Source organism: Myotis myotis, unplaced genomic scaffold (assembly GCF_014108235.1).
Source record: "Myotis myotis isolate mMyoMyo1 unplaced genomic scaffold, mMyoMyo1.p scaffold_m19_p_5, whole genome shotgun sequence".
NCBI classification, from domain to species: Eukaryota; Metazoa; Chordata; class Mammalia; order Chiroptera; family Vespertilionidae; genus Myotis; species Myotis myotis.
Genome location: NW_023416357.1, coordinates 7,465,445 through 7,483,655, shown reverse-complemented (window position 1 = coordinate 7,483,655; position 18,211 = coordinate 7,465,445). Strand labels below are relative to the sequence as shown.

Here is an 18,211-nt window from a genome sequence, read left to right as displayed (position 1 = left end):
TGAGCCCTGCGCCTGGCACCCATCGGTCAGCTGAGCAGCACTCCTGCTGTGGGAGTGCACTGACCACCAGGGGGAAGCTTCTGGATCGAGCATCTGCCTCTTGATGATAGTGCACGTCATAGTAACCAGTCGACCGGTCATTCGGTCGTTCGGTTGTTCGGTCGCTTAGGCTTTTATATATATAGATAGAGATATACATAGATACTGAATGCCAACTGTAATTGAAAAATTTACAAAAATACATAAATAACCTTTAACAAGGTCAAAGGGAAAAAGGAAAGGGGGTTCGCAAGGAAGTTTCCTACGTGGCAGGTTTTCTTGAGATGGCGGGACTTCAGGTGCTTCTGAAAATATCAGGCCACATGGTTTTTAAGTTAAAATATCGGCCCCCACCATCCTGTCCACCTACGGACTTGTTTAACAACCTGTTTGACCTGCAAGAATAGACAGTCACAGACGGCAGCCTGCCGCATGATTTCAAATAGTGACATGTTACAAGGGTAAACAAACACGCATGTCACCTGGGAGGACTGCCTTTGTGAACCCCGGGGGGCACTGCTCCTCCTTGGATCGCAGGTAGACGCGGTACCCTTGGATGAAACCAGGCTGGGAGTCAGTGGCGTAATCCGTCCAACTCAGAGTGAAGGAGTGCAATGTCAGGTTGCTTATGTACACGCGAGGGTTGTTTGCAGGAGCTGGGAAGGAAGTCGGGGTAAGAAGAGTCAGGATTTGGAAATATTCTCTAAGTGTTCCAGGACCCCTGCAGATACCAACATTCATGGAGGCTCAAGTCCCTTATATAACGTGGTGTGTGGTGTAGAACAGTGCCTATGGTTGGCACTCCACATCTGTGGATTCAACCAAACATGGATCAAAAACCGTATTTTTCAATATTAACTTGGGAATCTGATGGGAAGCCCAGGGATGTGGAGGCCTGACTGTATATTTATTGAAAAATAAAAAACAAAACCACACAAACCCTCATGTAAGCAGACCCACGCAGTTCTAAACCATGCAGTGCAAGGGCAGCTGCACCTAGAATTCAGGAACAGACGATTTCTACAAAAGCTGTATTCTCTTATTGCTGTGTGACCTTGTTTTGCATTTCTCTGGGCATCTGTTTCTACATCTGTGAAAGGGGAGGTGTTTCTACATCTGTGAAAGGGGAGGCTTGAACAAGAAGGTTGCTCAGCCTCTTCCCAGCTCTCCCAAACGATGCCAAGGCATAAGTCTTCTAGAGAAAAAGATAAGACTCCTCAGCCTGCCCCAGCCCCGCAGCCTCTGGAGTTGGCTGTGGTCCTCCTTTTAGTGACATATGTCCACCTGCACAGAGTTAGCGCCCATGTTTATTGAAAACAGTCTCTCTGTACAGGGACATGTGAACTCTGGGAAAATTAGCAATGGTTTTTCCCTTTTGCAAAGCATTTACTGGTATACATTGTGTTCAGTGAAAATGTCTTATGTTAGTATGGTTTAAAAATAATTTGTTAAGAACGCAATGACCAGAATCAAGAAGACACCGAACTTAGGCACGGTGTTGGAACTTCCTACACCCCAAGCTGAGTCTCTGGATTGTCCTGAGCAAGTCTGCCGTGGGCACACCACACGCTTTCACTCACCTAGTTCCTGGGAGTATCCTGTCTTTCTCGCCAATAAATAGGCCGTCCTTTCTGGAGAAATTCCATAAATCCTGAAGTTGTATCGGACCCCTGGTCTGAAAGCATCTAGAGAAGAAAAATCCACAGATTTTCAGTAACAGCACAGGATGACCCTCTCTTTCCTCCTGAAAAGGAAAAGAAGGAAAACGGAAGTTGTGTCCCCCTAGTAATCTCCTCGGGGTGCTGCCCTTTGCCCCCACTGCCTGCCCTCCCTCCACTGGCCTCAGAGTCCTCCATTGTCTCCAAGCAAGCCCATGGGACTGTTCTCTCCATCAGCCCTGGAGGAAGAGCTCTCAAACACATGTGCATGTCATGTGTGCATGACACCTCAGGCGTGTGTATGACACGTGTGCATGACACCGTGCAGGATTCGACCAGAGAGCCACTGCCAGCCCTCCTTTGATGCAACCCCCCTCCAGCGATGTGCCTTCTCTGCCCAGGAGAGCCAAGTGTCTGGAAGGCTTTGCTTCCACTTCCTGGCTTTGCCTCACACTGCAGTCCACCTGCAGCGCCCACCATGCCACTGACGTTCTCTAGCCAAGGGGAACCTGGCCTCCTCAGTCCCCAAGGGCTACTGAATGCCCTCCAGGGCCACTATCACCCTCTGGACCCGGACAATTCCCATGTTTTCATCTTGAGTCCAGCAGATGGCACTACCAACCCCTGCTCAAGCCACAAACCTAGGCTCCTTTGATTTGACTGATATGGCAGTCTTGAAATTACAAATCCAATGTGGGGGGTAAGTTCTGTATATTCCATTAAAGTTGAAGGAGTCGATGATCGATGCCCATCACTGTCCTAGGTGTCACCCAAATCCACACACTTCTTTGCTTTTGTAAAAGCTCTCTGGACAATTGTTAGAATGTCATGACTCATCTGAGACCACAAATTCATGAAAATCATGAAACCCTCTCCCAGCCTCAGGCTCAGATATTCTCTGGCAAAGTAGATCTAAGGTCAAACCTCAGGCCATACCACCTGCAACATTTGAAATCCTAGCACCCATGCTGGATTGGTAACTTCAAAATGATGAATTTATCACAGAGCATCTTCGAGAGCAACCAGGCAACCTCCAGTGGTTGGCAAACTGCGGCTCTCGAGCCACATGTGGCTCTTTGGCCCTTTGAGTGTGGTTCTTCCACAAAATACCGACTTCTTCACACGGGCCACAAAGTTTCAATCGCACTGCACGTGTGCGCCCACACGTGGTATTTTGTGGAAGAGCCCCACTCAAGGGGCCAAAGAGCCGCATGTGGCTCGCGAGCCGCAGTTTGCCGACCACTGTCCTAGCCGATCGTGCTGCAAGGTGGATGGGACAAGATGGTGATGTGGGAGGTTCTCACCTGAGCTGATGACGGTGCTAGTGGCATTGGGGCCCAGGTTTTCCCACTGGAGATCGCAGGACAACTCCTGGGGACCATCACACCAGTCCACCACGTAGCCTATGACATCTCCAGCTGGCGGTTTCCAGGACATAGAGACTCCGTCCTCTGTGCCTCGAATTCTTTCTTCTTTAACCTCTGCTGTTTCTTAGATGTGAGGGGTGGAAATTGAGGCGAGGACAAAAAGAGAAAAGACAATCTGGATAGGTACTAAGTTGCAATATGCAAGGATGTGCACACTCCTCGTGGCCAAGGTTGCCACCTCAGCGTAGTTTATGTGCCCAGGCAGTCTGGGTACGGTGTGACAGCTGGGGAAAAGGTGACATGGTCTTAATGGGCCACCCGTCCTACCGACTTAGAGCTGGGTTACTCTACATCCTGCGGATGGGAATCCCCCATTTCCCGAGGCTGCCTGCACAGCCTGCCCCATTCCCAGGCAGCGGTCTCAGCTTCCATCTGAGAGGGAGCCGGTCCCCATCAAAGAGTGAGCCCACGGGCAGCTGCCCAGAAATTCAACCACTGCGGACCACGTATTGCGTGGTACAGACAGACATTAAACATTTACTCTCTTTACCTGCAGTTGCAATTTCACCAGCGTCCTGTATTTTATCTGGCTATCCTACATACCGCTGAGCATTATGGGAAAGTGTGGTGTTGCTAACTCGGCCAGGGCACCACGTGACTACCCAGCTGGGGCGCCCAAAGGACCCTGCAGCCCTGGTACAAGGCAGACAGCTCCCCAAGGCCTGTGTGTACCCTACCGACAGGGCTTCCCTCTCCCTTCAGCAGAGACACACATCTCTCTCACATTGAAGCAGCATTTTCACGTCACTCATTCACACTAAGACCTCACCCGGGATTTAGAATCACAACTCTTATCAAGCTGCTTCTGTACAACTGCAGGACTGTCTGAGGAGGGGAGGTAGAGGCAGCTCCTTGGTCTGTCACCTCCTTGGTCTGTCTCAGAGGACGCCTGTGTCTTCATCCACTCCAGTGACAAGAATGCAAACACCAGGGAGGCTGGAGGGAGCCTCACAGAGGGTGGGGAGGGTCTGAAGGCCGCACAGGGAAGGAAGGTATGGTGGGAACCCCGAAACGGACAGCAGCGTCTGGGCTGGGCCTCCGGCGAGGCAGTCTTTCTTTCATCTCCCCTCCCCCAGGGGGAATGGAATGCCTGCTCTTCCTGTTCTGGTTCTAATGAGCACAGAATGTTGTATACAGTCATTTCCTCTCATAAGTACTGGTCTTGGCAGGCAACGCTTACGTTAAATAACTCCTTAGTTTTTCTTCTGCGCCGCAATCCTACTTTCTTTTTCTTACTTGATGTAATGCATCATTCTTAAAACAAGACAAAGCACCACCACCCTCTACTCTAGCCCACGTAACCCCAATTTAAGCCCAATGTGAATGGCACATGTATACCACCTGACCTCACCCCGTAAGCAGGGTCTGAGGATGTAAGAGTAGTGACAGTGTTGCAAGGTTCATGAATGACCCCGGATGTCAACTGTATTATGTTCAAGCGTGCATCGGCTCAGAGTGGGCCCGTGGGGTTAGTGCGCCGACCCCCATGCCCAGCTCGCGCGAGGAGGCAGTCAGTGTCTTTCCCACCTTGTCTGCTCCTTTCACGGGGGGTGAGCCAGTCCCCACGTTCACTCTACAGCTTTGGCAAAGCCCCTCCGGAGATACGATACTGGTTCTTATGGTCCCTGGAATGTTCATGGGCTCTTTACAGGCGGCAAGGACTGACAACAGAGCTTACAATGTCACACCTGCAACTCATCCCTCATGAGCCGCAGCCACATTTACACCATCCCCGCTCCCCGTCAGGGCTGTTCGCTGGTGGTGCATTTATCGGAGTAAATTTGAGATAATTTCCCGTTTGTTGAAGAGTCGCCAGGGCAGAAATGGCCCAAGCGATGGCTGGAGCCTTTCTCCCCACACGAGGAGGACTGCCCTGGGGAGCCCGCGGACACGCCTGGTCCGAAGGGGAACCACGGACACTCTGGTCACTGGACATTCCGTCGCCCCGAGTTACTGTCTTTCCGACTCACCCTTCTCTACCTGTAACATCACCAACGTCCTCCCAGAGAATAAAACGAGACAAAGCACAACTCACGGTTCCCAGGGTCCCCGGCGATGACCATCACAGACTCGGGAGACGCTCCCGCACCGTTGCTGGCGGTGACGCGGATTTGGTGCGAGCACCCATCAAGGCTTAGTTCTGTGCCGTTGGCCGGAGCAGGGATGGAGAAGAGCTTTGAGCTGGACAGTCTGTCCTGGTTTTCTGTAGCTACACTGTAGAACAGAACCTCCCCATGGGCCTGCGATTTGGACAGTGGCTGAAAAACATTGATAATCATTTCAAAATGGGATTCCCACTGGAAGGCGTTTGCACACTTACTTTCTAATCTTTTCTGTCCCTCAAATGCCTACACACACACATGTGCACCCACCAACAAATTACCACAACTTAATAGAGAAAACAACCCCCTAACCCAGCCTTTCGCCAGGCTGTCTTCTCTAAAGCTGAGCAGAGAGCAGGCTCCCGAGGGCTGAGCCCCTCCTAATGTGGCCACAGAAGAGGGAGCAAGGCAGGAATCCAGAGAACAGGGGGCTCTCTAGCCAGGACTTAAAAGAGACTGAGTGGATACTGAGGCGAGAAACCATCCATGAGCCCCGGCAGAGGGCCCCCAACTCCTGTCCTCCCCCCTCCCCCCCAGCTGTGCACCCCCTTCCCCAGGGCCCACGGTCCCTCCCAGAAAATTCCCCAGCTGCAGAGAATTCCCTACTCACCTAGTCCCAAGCCCACTCCCAGGGCCTGTCCCTCAGTCCTACCTTCCCAAGGACCGATGGTGCCCCCTAGACCTGAGACAGGGTGGACAGAACATGGACATACGGAGTGGCATGTCCACACGCGTGCACACAGGGCTCGTGGCGGAGGGGCCAAAGGGAGGTGGGAAGAGAGCGGGTGGGTGTGGCTGGGGCCAGCGCTCTCAGGGTGGCCAAGCGTTGGTATCAACTGCTGGGGACCTGAGAGCTCCGAACACAAACCTGGCCTTCTGGGTGGCCATGGGCATATTCGTCAAGGTCAAAGGCACCATAGAGGTTATATTACAGTGTTTTAGCTTGACTCATAAATTTAAACAGACATGCTGTGACTACTCAAATAACCGTAACTTTGAAGTATGGCTATAAACGTGCTTCTCCAGTTACACTTGTGGGGTCACGCTGGACTTCAGCTTGGCCCAAAGAACCCCACCTCAGAGGCCTGAGTGACTCCCTGCTTTTAATGAAATTCCTTCGTTGAAATTACCTAACCACATCCTTAGAGGAAAGAATGCACTCAATCACCTCCTTTCTTAACAGCATGGTCTGCAAAACAGTTGTTTTGCCAATTAAATGGTAATGGGAACGTTTGCACAAGCATCATTGTACAGGCCCTCTGGGCGGGCCACTGACCAGGGAAAACATGTTGTGACTCCCGGGCTCGGCCTCCACCAGATGAGCACCTTGGGACAATGGACCTCATCCTCACTCCCAAGCCCCCCCCCCAGGGCCCTCCATAAGCTTCCTGGGGAGCTCGACTCCTCTTTCCTGGTCTACTCCCTTGCACACAGCCCTTTCCATGAACTATCTGCTGGGTCTTGCACTGAGGTCAGTGCTCATTTCTCCCACATTGAGCCTCAAGGACCTGGCATTCAAAGTCTGATAACACTCATGTCCTGGGGCTGCACAAGTTGGAGGGGGCCCAGAGTAGAAGCTACAGAGAGGCAGGTTCTGACAATGAGAAAGGTCATCTGTGCAGTGGGCTGTCAAGGTCAAGGACAGAACCGTGCAAGCATTAGCCACATAGGTGTGGAGTGGGGCCCCCCGCTGGGCGATGCCTGTCGCATTCATGGTAAGGACCCTCCCTAAGTTCCCTACGTTGGAAGACTGCAGCCAAGTCCGCTTTGTTTCCCGGTGAAGGACACGGCCACAGAAAGCTGGCCTTCTGAATCGGTGCGTCTCACCTTCCAGAATAAAGTGACATTACAAGATCCCAGCGTTGACCTCACGCTTCTCCAGACATCAGGAGCCTTAGAGGGAGCTGAAACGAACCAAGGAAAGGTCCTGGGTCACCATGTGAATGCAGAGCCACACATTCCAGCTTCCAGTGACGGCGGCTCTCCGTGAGGCTTCTCTCTCACTCTTTGTGACGTTTCTGCCCATTATCCATGGCCACCCTGTTCATGCTTCACTAGGCACACAGAGTAGGTGCTTAACAAAAGGTCTGCTGTATCTGAATAGGACGCCACCCTGGAAGCCCTTTATGAACACCAAGCTCAGCTTCTGGAAGCCACCAAAGAATTTTGGAATCATTTTGTCCGTTCAGGCCAATTCTAGGGGCTTATTGAGGTAAATCCCCACACTGGCTGGGCTCTACTGAAGCAGATTTTAATTTGCTAAAGGAGCCGCTAGAGAAGCCAACATTAAATCAAAATCTTACTGAAATACTCAGGCCCAATAGGGGCCCCCAAGGTCAATGCAAAATCTTAGCTGGTTCATAAGTTGGTGTTTTAAGAAGAGAGCACGGTGGCACAGTCAATAGTGCTTCACATATATGTCAACATCATTTCCACCCCAGTGTCATCTGTGATTACACTGAAGTGTGATTATAATGCACACAAGCTCAAGCTTTCCAGCATTCGCCAAAGTGCTCTCAGACGTTAAAAAGCAACGTATGAATTCACCATCAGTAGGTTCGTCTAATTTCTCGTCATCATCAAAAGCTAAGTGTTTTCAGGTTTATTAGACTATAATCTAAAAGAAACAGTTCACTAAAATCTCTATCCTTTTGCCATTTTCCTTTAGCACTTAAGTTTAATTAAGTTAAATGTTGGAATAAATTTTCAAAAACCAAGCATAAAAAGCAGCCTTACTCAGGTACACATTCTTTAATAAAATACAACTGAGGAATATGCCATATTATTCTCAGGGCTTTCTGCAGCGGGGGACCCTTGAGGAATCCACAGAGCTAGGAAAAATTATCAGGGTCCCGGGGAGCATGAGGATGGGCAGGCTGGGCAGGAACCCCAGACACGACGAGGAGGCCTGCTGAGCGTGACCAGTGACCAACCCCGTGCGTAAATTCTGACACAGGCAGTGCCATCCCCACCCGCCTCAATTAGAGTCGCTGCTTTAAAATGAGCCTCCTTGCCGAAACCGGTTTGGCTCAGTGGATAGAGCGTCGGCCTGTGGACTGAAAGGTCCCAGGTTCGATTCCGGTCAAGGGCATGTACCTGGGTTGCGGGCACATCCCCAGTAGGAGATGTGCAGGAGGCAGCTGATCAATGTTTCTAACTCTCTATCTCTCTCCCTTCCTCTCTGTAAAAAATCAATAAAAATATAAAAAATAAATAAATAAAATAAAATAAAATGAGCCTCCTCAGGTGAAACAGAAAGAGCTGCCTGCCTACAAACACGAACAATAAGATGGACTAAAATAAATACATGCAGTCCTTCCTCTGGCCCTAAAATAGCAGGTCTCAAGGTTGCAGTAACAACAGCAGGAGACAGAACTTGCGGAATCCAGCTCTGGGTGAGGGCGGGCTCTGCAGTCAGCCTGCCTGGCTGCGAGGTGCAGCCACAGCCCAGTCACTGGCCAGGCCAGTTCATTATCCTCTGAGCCTCAGTGTCTCCGCATCTATAAGGTAAGGATAGCAATAGTGCCGACTGCATGTTGTGAGGGTTAAAAGAGAAACACATTGATAGCACTTTGAGCTGTGTCTGGCACCTGCTACATACTCAATAAATGTCAGCCATTATTATTATTATTATTATTATTATTATTATTATTATTATTATTATTGTTACTAGAGGCCCAGTGCATGAAATTTGTGCACAGGTCAGCAATCAGGGCCATTCGGGGCCTTCCTTCCCCCAGCTGCCTGCTGGGGCCTTCCTTTGTTCTGCACCGCCCCCTGGTGGTCAGCGCATGTCGTAGCCAGCGGTCGAACTCCTGGTGAGTCGAACTCCCGAGGGGACAATTTGCCTTTTATTATATAGGACTATTATTACTACTATTTCTCATCCATTCATTAACTTTGCAAACTAGGCAAGTCTCTTCATACTATGGGCCCAAGTTGCTTCATCAGTAAACTGGGCAATGGTAGTACTTTATTATCTTGAAGTAGGGCTGGGCCATCTAGTCTGCTGAGGCCTATTGGAGCTCTAACACATAGTCGTTTGGAGAAAAACTCTCTGATTTGGAATATTGAGGAAACAGCCCCTGAGGGCATGACAGAGGGGGCTCACGGTTTGCTGTTGCTGAACCAATGACTTATCAATCACAATCAAGTTTCCAAATATCATTATATTTCCAAAGTTGGCCTAGAGTTATTTGGCATGAGACCAATGCTTTCCTTGGCATGGATGCTATGTTTGCTAGTCCTGAGTTAAAAGTCCTTACTAATTAACACAGCCCCAAGTCCAGCGGGAATCCAGCAATGCCAGGAGCTTAGAAACCACTTTCGCGAAAACAAAGATGAGAGAGAAAATAGAGAGTAGAAATAACACTGGTGGCAAATGTTCCAAGCGGATGTCTTCCCACTCATATCTCATTAGCCATTTAATTCAGCTTCTTTATCTTTTTTCTTTTTAAAAAATATATTTTTATTGACTTCAGAGAGGATGGGAGAGGGAAAGAGAGATAGAAACATCAATGATAAGAGAGAATCATTGATCGGCTGCCTCCTACATGGGCCCCACTGGGGATTAAGCCCGCAACCCGGGCATGTGCCCTTGACCAGAATTGAACCTGGGACCCTCCAGTCCACAGGCCGACACTCTACCCACTGAGCCAAACCAGCGAGGGCCGGCTTCTTTTTCTTTTTGAAGATAGCACCCAGCCTCTTTTGTAGTATTTCCCCCTTAGTTTTTGGTACAAACTAGAGCTCTCAGAGAAGACAGCCACCTCCCATCAGTCAGTCTAGATCCCTGCGTGAAATGCCAGGGATTGGAGCGTACCAGCTTGGAGTGTGCTGAAGTTCTGGCCAGCCCATTCACTCCATTTCCAGAAGTGCTTGGCAGCACAGCGCACTCGGGCCGCATACTCTGTGGCGGGGGCCAGGCCGCTGAAGAAGTACTGACCGTCCACCTGGCTGGAAGCATTGTGCTGCTTGATGAAAAAGAAGATCGGTGAGCGCTCCCCACTACAAAGCCCAATCCCAGCACGGCACAGCCTGAGCTGGGGTAAGTCTAGTTCTTCGGGAAGAAAAATCTCTACGGCCCCCGTCTGAAAGTCTACAGTGAATTTTCTGGACCTTTTTCTACCCTGAAAACCCACACCATTGGAACCCACAGAGAAATGAGAGTGCCGAGAGATTTTGCTCCTCTGGCCCTCTGATCTGGGCATCAAGGGGTTTCTGAAAATAGAGTGGTAAGCAGTGTCCTTACTTGTATCGCTCTTCCTTCGCCATGGAGTTCAACCTGACACAAAAACGTGGAAAAATTCCCCAGGGAATGGACCTTCCAGGTCATGGTGGCATTTGTGGTGCTTACACTTTCAAATAACACATTAAAGGGAGTCATTGGGTGAACTGCCAAAAAAAAAAAGGGGGTTGGGGGGAGAATAAGGACACAAAGTAAAAAGAGTTCAAGCACAGATCCAAAAGACTGGTAAATAAGTGGTTCGTTTCCTCCTTTATTTATTCAGTAAGTAGTTTTGTTTATTTTTGAGAAAATGGCAAACAAAACCAGACTTACAGCCAGGATGGAGTAAGCCAACTGCCACCCTTCTCTCTCACTGATTACATTAGAAATTCTGAACAAAATACAAAAAGAAACTACCTGAGGACCCCTAAAATTAAATAAATCGGGCAGATGGAGGAGGGGTGCCTGAACTTGAAGAAGCAGCCCATGGGGAGGACGTAACAGAACCCAGAGTCTAACCAAAATAGGAAACCGGAATGAGAAGAATTACAGAACTGACATGAAGTAAGGCATTGTCACCGCCCTCGTTGTGAGGTTGAGCGGTAAGCTCATGGGTGCTTATTACATTATCAAAACCGACCAGTAACAGGGGGCCGTGGGCCACACATGCATCCACGAAGAGAGCTATAAATGGTAACTTTTGCTTAGGATGTGAATTAGGCAAAGACCTGCTGCACATTCACCGCCCCGCACCTCCCCCACCCCCCTCTCGTGTGCCAAACAAAGACACGGCCACGGCAGCTCTAGCCTCACCTCGGTGCGCCAGGTTGAAGAGAAGATTGACACTCCTCTTCCTGAAGTAGTTTTCAGCTATGAGTGTGAAGTTATACATTTGTGAGTCTTGAGCTACTTGCCAAGTACACCAGTTTTTTTGTTCACAGGATTTCTTTTTCCCAGAAAATCTTAAAAACAAAAACACAATTTCAGGGGTTACGCTCTGGTCAATGAGGAAGTGCATCCCGGTCTCCCTCGGGGATGCTCAGTGGCTTTAAACCATGTTCCACATGAGCTCATCCATCCATCATCAGCCAACGCTGATGACGAAAATACTGTTTCAGCAAGTTTGATTTCTGTGGTGAGATGTGGGACGGTGAGTCACCGACTCCCCCTCGCAGTTGGGGAAGACCTCTCCTTCATTTCCTTTGGATATTCTTAATAAGTTGGAAATGAGGTAGGCGCAGCTGGAACTCTAATTTAAAAAGATGGAAGTATCTTCACGTCAAGATGAACCAACCATTCATGGTCTGTCTTGTCGTTTTGATGCTACACTTTCCTTTGATGAAACTCGGGTTGGACGCGCTGTGTACTGCGTCCAGCTAAGAGCTCCTAGGGCTGTCAGGGCGGTTTTAAAATATCTGTTCAAATTTTCGCAACATCTAAACGTGGCCTTTGTTGTGTTGTCACCAGGACTCAAACGAGGACGAGCCTGTCAAGAATGTAACACGTTCACTTACGATTCAAATAAAGCGTAGCGTTGGGAGGGGTATTTCCACACGTCAGTGTCGCTCCCAGGATCCCAAGTGCAGTTCAAAGTCCCAAAGTCCCGAGTCTCACAAGAAAAGCCCTTGGGCTCCTCAAGTACTTCTGTCCACCGGAAGGAAAGACAGACGAAAGGCCTCGTGAAATCAAAGGCCAACACAATGCACATCTCTGCTTGGGGTCTGACAGCGAAAGGGTCCCTTGCATGGATGTGTCCCATGTGCACGCATGTTGGCCCGTCTCCCCCCCCGCCCCCACCCCACCCCCCTGCCCAGTGCTTTTCCGCGCATCATGGTGGCCGGCATGCTGCTTGCTCAGCCCCGGTGTGTTTGCTGGATGTTGTACACCCAGTGCCTGCTGGTGGGCGCTCTGAGTGCTGCTCAGCAACAGGGCGAGCCAGTGAAAAAATGAAAGAACCAAGTCAGAGTTGCCTGGGGCTGCATTTCCGAAGCTGTGGCTGACAGAGAGCCTGGGGGTTATGCGTGGGCTGCCAGGAAGTCGGTCAGATTTGGGGAACCTGCTACCCTCAGCAGCGGGGAGCTGGGAGCGCCAGAATGGTGCTGACCGAAGAGGCCAGGCCAAGGAGCACAAACCAAGTGCCTGGGAGCCCGGGGAGGCCCTTCGTCAGGGAAGCAGCGAGGGCACAGTTGCAGATCTTGCCCTGATGTGCAGGGAAGGGCCGTCTCAAGACAGAACAGAGGAGCCCCGGGACAGGACGGGTGCACACAGAGCTACAGAAAACCCCAGTGCTCCCTCCCCACCACGGCCACCCACGGGGGTGATGGAAGTGATGGCCTCCTGTGCTGAGTCCCTACTGTGTGCAGCTAGTAGCGCAGGGCGAGCCCCGTCCACATTCATTAATCCTCACAACAGCGGTCATCGTCCCCCTTCCCCAGGGGCAGACACCAGCTCAGAGACTCTAAGAAATGTGTCCACCTGGCAGGCCCAGCCCGGGAGAGAGTCAGCCCAGGTGCCCGGACCCCAACCCTGGCTGCCCCTTGGGGCGAAGGCAACGCGGGACATTTCCAGGTCATGACCTGAACTTTCTCCCCTTAATACTCCTGGTTTCTAGGCATCAAATTGCCAGCAGGGACCAGGCATCGACAGGAAATCCTGCTGGGATTGCTCCAGGGTTTCCTCCCTGAGTCCCTCCTGGAAGACTTGGGAGGTCAGAGGAAACGACCATGAGTGGAAATGTGAACTGTGTTCTGGTGAAGGGGCCCCTCGGTTCCTTAGGAAGCGGGAAGAGGGCAGGGAGAAGGCGCATGCTTACTGGAGACAAAGAGAACCGTGCCCGGTTCGGCGCCGGTTATGATGTCTGGGTCGTTCTCACAGTAGAGGTTTGACCCCCAGGTACTAATGAAGGAAACATTCGTCAAGGTGAACACAGACACGTGTGTGTCCAGCTGCTCTCTGGGGATCCGTTGGCCATGCAAGAGACAGGATACGTTACTCTCATTGTGCCTAGAAACGTAACAGATGGTGACATTGGATCCCTCCTCCACCAGCTTATCTATAGGGAAAATATGCGGCGGGCCTTGTCCAAGCAAACTCTGAGCTGCAAGAGAGGAGAAGACATCTCGGTGAGAAAGAGACTCAGAATCCAAACAGCCCCTCCCGTCTCACTCTCCACAGGCAACTTTAGCTGCTTCCACCATCTGGAGAAAATAGGGGCCTCGCTCTCCGCAGCAAACCCATGAACATGGGTGCACAAAACACAGTCCTGTGTGCCAGCTCCCAGTGTCACGCCAACACGCGGCTGTTGTCCAGACCCCTTCATGTGGCCTCTGAGGATGGCTGGGTCATTGCTAGTGGGGGGTGACCATGGCCTGCTCCGTGGACCCCAGCCACGTGGGAGGCCCTGTCTTGAGTGATTTTCCATCATCTCAGGTCATCTTCCCCCTTCACAACCATAGGTCAGGCAGGACTGAGCCCAAGTTCACTCGAGTGGCAAAGCCACAGTCACACACGCTAGGTCTGGCCAGCTCCACAGCCGCATCCTGCACAAATATTATTACATTAAACCCTTTCACTCTTTCATCACCTTGCTTCTTTCTTTTTTCTTAAACATTTATTTTTATTTATTTCAGAGAGGAAAGGAGAGAGAGATAGAAACATCAATGATGAGAGAGAATCATTGATCGGCTGCCTCCTGCACACCCCCTATTGGAGATCGAGCCCACAACCCAGGCATGTGCCCTTGGCCAGAATCGAACCTGGGACTTTTCAGTCCGCAGGCCGACGCTCTATCCACTGAGCCAAACCAGCTAGGGCATCACCTTGCTTCTTACCATCCACTTTCACCCACGAGCTCCAGCTGCTCCAGACCCTCTGCTGGGCGGCCCAGGTGTCATCCTCCTTCCCCCGTATCCTTACAAAGTGCGTCGCACATTCCAGAGGCAGCTCGGATTCCCATGTCCAGTGCAGGGTCTGGTTCTGCTGCACAGTGGTGCTATAGTTCTCCTGGAAGTCAAGAGAAACCGTTGGGAACACAGCCATGCTGTCCCTGCAACTCCATAGCATGAGCCAGGACGGGCCATCCTTCCCAGCCAGCTCCCCATGCTCTGATGACTCAGCGAGGAACCGGCCAGAGCCTCTTGCTTCTCAAAGACTCGGCTCCCACCACTCTGGGCCTCCAATTCCAGGGGGTCCGAGTGGAGCAGGTTAAAGGAAATGGAAGCAACTCATTCTCAAGGGAAGAGACCAGAGATGAAGGTGCTCAAAGTTCTGGTCACACAGGACCTGCTAAGAAAAGTCTTGCCAGCTGGTAGAGAATTACTTGAGTCCTGCTTTTAAAAGTAAGCAAGATTGATGGGTATGATGTTATGTTCAATTTTAGCCAGGGCCTGATCAGGTCAGACAAGTCTCAGTAGAGAAAGCCATTCTCATGGTGCCGGGAGTTCAAAGGTCTCCCAGAGGTCAACAGATGGCTCCCCATGTCTACCTTAGTTTTTTTGTCTCTTTTCTTCACAGAGATGGTGGCCACAGGGACCATATCCCCTCCCTCAAGCTCCATCTGTCAGAATCTTAGTTCCCAGAGATGTCAACCACCCAGGACCGGCTCATACCGTTCCCTGGGAAGCTCATCCACGCAGAACTGCAGTTTGGTCATCCTGTACAGCTTTAGTCTTCAGCTTCCTAAGACACTGGGACTTTATTCTCTAACTAGAGGCCCGGTGCATGAAAATTCATGCACTGGAGGGGGGTCCCTCAGCCTGGCCTGCCCTCTCTCACAGTCCAGGAACCCTCAGGGGCAGGAGGCGACCTGGCAATCAGGGGAAGGCAACGCCCCATCACACTTCTGTTGCTGCCACTGCCGGCAGCGCAAGCCTCGGCCGGCCCTGGTTACCTAAGCCTTGGGTGGCCCTGGGCAACTGGGCAGCCATGATCTAAGGCTTGCCTGTGCCTTGGGCCGGCCCTGGTTACCTGAGCCTCAGGCGGTCCTGGGCGGCTGGGGGGGCTGAGGGTACTTGGGGACTCTGAAGGCAGGCACACAGAGCGGCACCCTCCATCTTTGAGGGCGTGGCAGTCAACTAGCATATTCCCTCCTTATTGGCTGTGGACTCTGCCATACTTTAGGGCAGGGCAGTCAATTAGCATATTCCTTCCTTATTGGCTGTGGACTCCGCCATCTTTGAGGGCAGGGCAGTCAATTAGCATATTCCCTCCTTATTGACTGTGAGCGCTGCCATCTTTGTGATCATGTGAGGCTCAATTAGCATATTCCCTCTTTATTAGATAGGATTCTCTAGGCTTCCATAGCTCCTCTACATCTCACCCATCATTCCAGGCTGCCTACAATCTACTTTGACCCCCCTCTCCCTGCAGGAATCTTCTCGGGACACAGCAGCCCACCCCCATTCTGCAATAACTCGCTGTTTTCCCACCTCCGGGTGGGCTCATCGCCCCCATGCTCCCTCTGCCCTGGAAGAAGCCCCCCTCTCCTTCAGGAAGCCTTCCATGCTCTTTCCTCTGGTTCCCTCCCCGCCTGCTCTCCTGAAGCCGCCCAGCGCACCATGTGCAGCTGCTGGCATTCCACCTGTGGCTGTGCTCCTGACTCATGGCCCCAAGAGAGAGGGACCGTGGGGCAATCTTCACACCCCACAGCTCCAGGCACCCATGCAGTGGGCTCTCCAGAAACCTGCATTCTGGCCCCACAGCTGGGAGATGGAGGCAACAAACCACTGGCGCTCCCTGGGGAAACTGAGTCTGCATCCAGGGCGCTAAGGGCCAATGGCAACCCCCACAGTGAGGGGGTAGGCAATGCGCACGCATGTCGCACAGCCTGGAGTTGGCAAATGTTAAAGCCTTCCCTCCCCCGGAGCCCCTCCCTTCCTGGATGCTACCTTTGCACACCTCAGTCACCTGGGCGCACCTGACCGCGCCCCTGATCAATGCAAAACTCCGACGTGTACGTCGTTTATATTTTACTCTGTGTGTGGCATCCCTTCATTTCTAGATTATAAAACAATGTTGTTAAGTACCAGTTTAGTGGACCTGACCATTAATCACTGTTTCATCTGAGAAGTTCAAGTACATTTTGCTTCAATATTGTTCAATGTACAAAGAAAAGGAACTGTACCCATCATGGTGACCTTTCTATAATATCAACAAGCCACAAACTGGGTCTCCCCTCCTGCATCTCTCTCATATTTGGCCCCTCTGCCTCCACTGCCCCCACCCCCAGGCGCCTCTCCTCTGGACTGACCCCACAGCCTGCTGCTGGTCACACGTGGCCTCCTCCTGTTCCCCCACCTGCTCTCCACAGCACACGCAGAGGAGGCTTTTTAAACACTTCCAGTCAGATCCTGCCACTCCCATCTTTTCACTGACCTCGGGATAAAGACATTTTTTGGCTCAAACAGCCCTTCTTCCCAGTTGCTGGAAGTCAGACTGCACCCCAGCCTCACAGCACTGGTCAGCGACCCTCCCTTGGGCAGGTCACCCTTGTCGTGAGCTTGCCGGACCCTCGCCTTGAACAGCGCCCGGACCTGGGCCCACGGTCTAAGGCAGTGGTTCTCAACCTTCTGGCCCTTTAAATACAGCTCCGCATGTTGTGACCCAACCATAAAATTATTTTCGTTGCTACTTCATAACTGTAATGTTGCTACTGTTATGAGTCGTCATGTAAATATCTGATATGCAGGATGGTCTTAGGCGACCCCTGTGAAAGGGTCGTTCGACCGCCAAAGGGGTCACGACCCACAGGTTGAGAACCGCTGGTTTAAGGCCACGTGCTGAGTACCTCCCCGCCTGCCCCCCCCACCCCCTAATCCCCCGCTCATCAGCAGGCAGCGGCTTGGCTTCTCCCCGACACCATGCGTGGGCTCCGTCTAACCACACCGTGCTTTGTGGTGTTTACAGCCTTGGAAAGAGGAGAGAACGCTTTCCTTGAATGCATCAATCCTGTGATTTTTTTTTTAACGTGATGAATTGTGTTTGGGCTGTTTTCATGACCTGGTTAGTATGAGGTGGGAGGGTGGGAAGATGTGCTGATGTTGGGAGGTGAACAGCTCTCCGTAGACATGGCTAGTGTTATAATCAGAACACTAAACAGCTCTCACTGGGGGTAGAGTTATACACCTGCTGTCCATCTACGTCGACAGAGTCAGAACTATATTTCACTCAGACCTCAGATGCAACAGTGAATGAGGAAGGTCACTGGAGGCCTTAAAATGAGTGGCCTTCCTGCTTTCCTGATGGAGCTAGCCATCGGGACTCCTGGACCCCGGCCTCCCCGGCCCGAGAGGAGTGGCCCTGCACTGAGTAAGGGAGGTCCCAGTAACGACACGACCCATGTCTGCCTTTCTGCAGGCAGCTCCTCCGCGCCCCTCCAACGAGGAAACATGCCGCCGTCCTCCACCCCAGGACAATGCGTGAACGGGTGCGCCGCAGAGTATTAAGGCGCCCCAGACCACCCATGACCATTGAAAGAAACCAGACAAGTGCCCACTGCACTAGATGAGGAAGCATCAGGCAAAACGGACACAGCCATGATAGGAATCAGGACGAGCGAAAAATCCAACCAAGTAATTCAAAAGCGAAAGTGTGGCATCAGGGTTTTCCTCACTTAATTTGTTACAGGGAAAGCCACCGGTGATGTGACCAAGGCCACCATGATGAAGAGCTTTCCGGCCAGAACACGAAGGTGCCAGACTCATTCTTCCTTGCTGTCATGTCAGCACAGTGCAAGCAAAGACTGACTGGAAGCCACGCTGG

The 18,211-nt window shown here is 51.4% G+C and overlaps 1 protein-coding gene across 21 annotated transcripts in view; it reads right to left on the bottom strand.

The window, feature by feature from the left end:
- OSMR (oncostatin M receptor) overlaps nt 1-18,211 on the bottom strand; it is a 46,933-nt gene that overhangs the window by 11,637 nt on the left and 17,085 nt on the right. For 6 of the 21 annotated variants that reach the window (XM_036307924.1, XM_036307933.1, XM_036307925.1 and 3 more), the window contains 11 exons: nt 14,284-14,455; nt 13,266-13,550; nt 11,968-12,097; nt 11,267-11,415; nt 10,478-10,620; nt 10,049-10,199; nt 7,054-7,130; nt 5,160-5,382; nt 3,002-3,187; nt 1,620-1,724; nt 522-695 (listed from right to left, as the gene is read on the bottom strand). In XM_036307924.1, coding sequence (XP_036163817.1) covers nt 522-695; nt 1,620-1,724; nt 3,002-3,187; nt 5,160-5,382; nt 7,054-7,130; nt 10,049-10,199; nt 10,478-10,620; nt 11,267-11,415; nt 11,968-12,097; nt 13,266-13,550; nt 14,284-14,455 — 1,795 coding nt within the window. Of the gene's footprint in view, nt 1-521; nt 696-1,619; nt 1,784-3,001; nt 3,221-5,159; nt 5,383-7,053; nt 7,131-10,048; nt 10,200-10,477; nt 10,621-11,266; nt 11,416-11,967; nt 12,098-13,265; nt 13,551-14,283; nt 14,456-18,211 lie in introns of those variants that run through there. The other 15 variants (XM_036307929.1, XM_036307938.1, XM_036307931.1 and 12 more) reach the window with 14 other exon arrangements.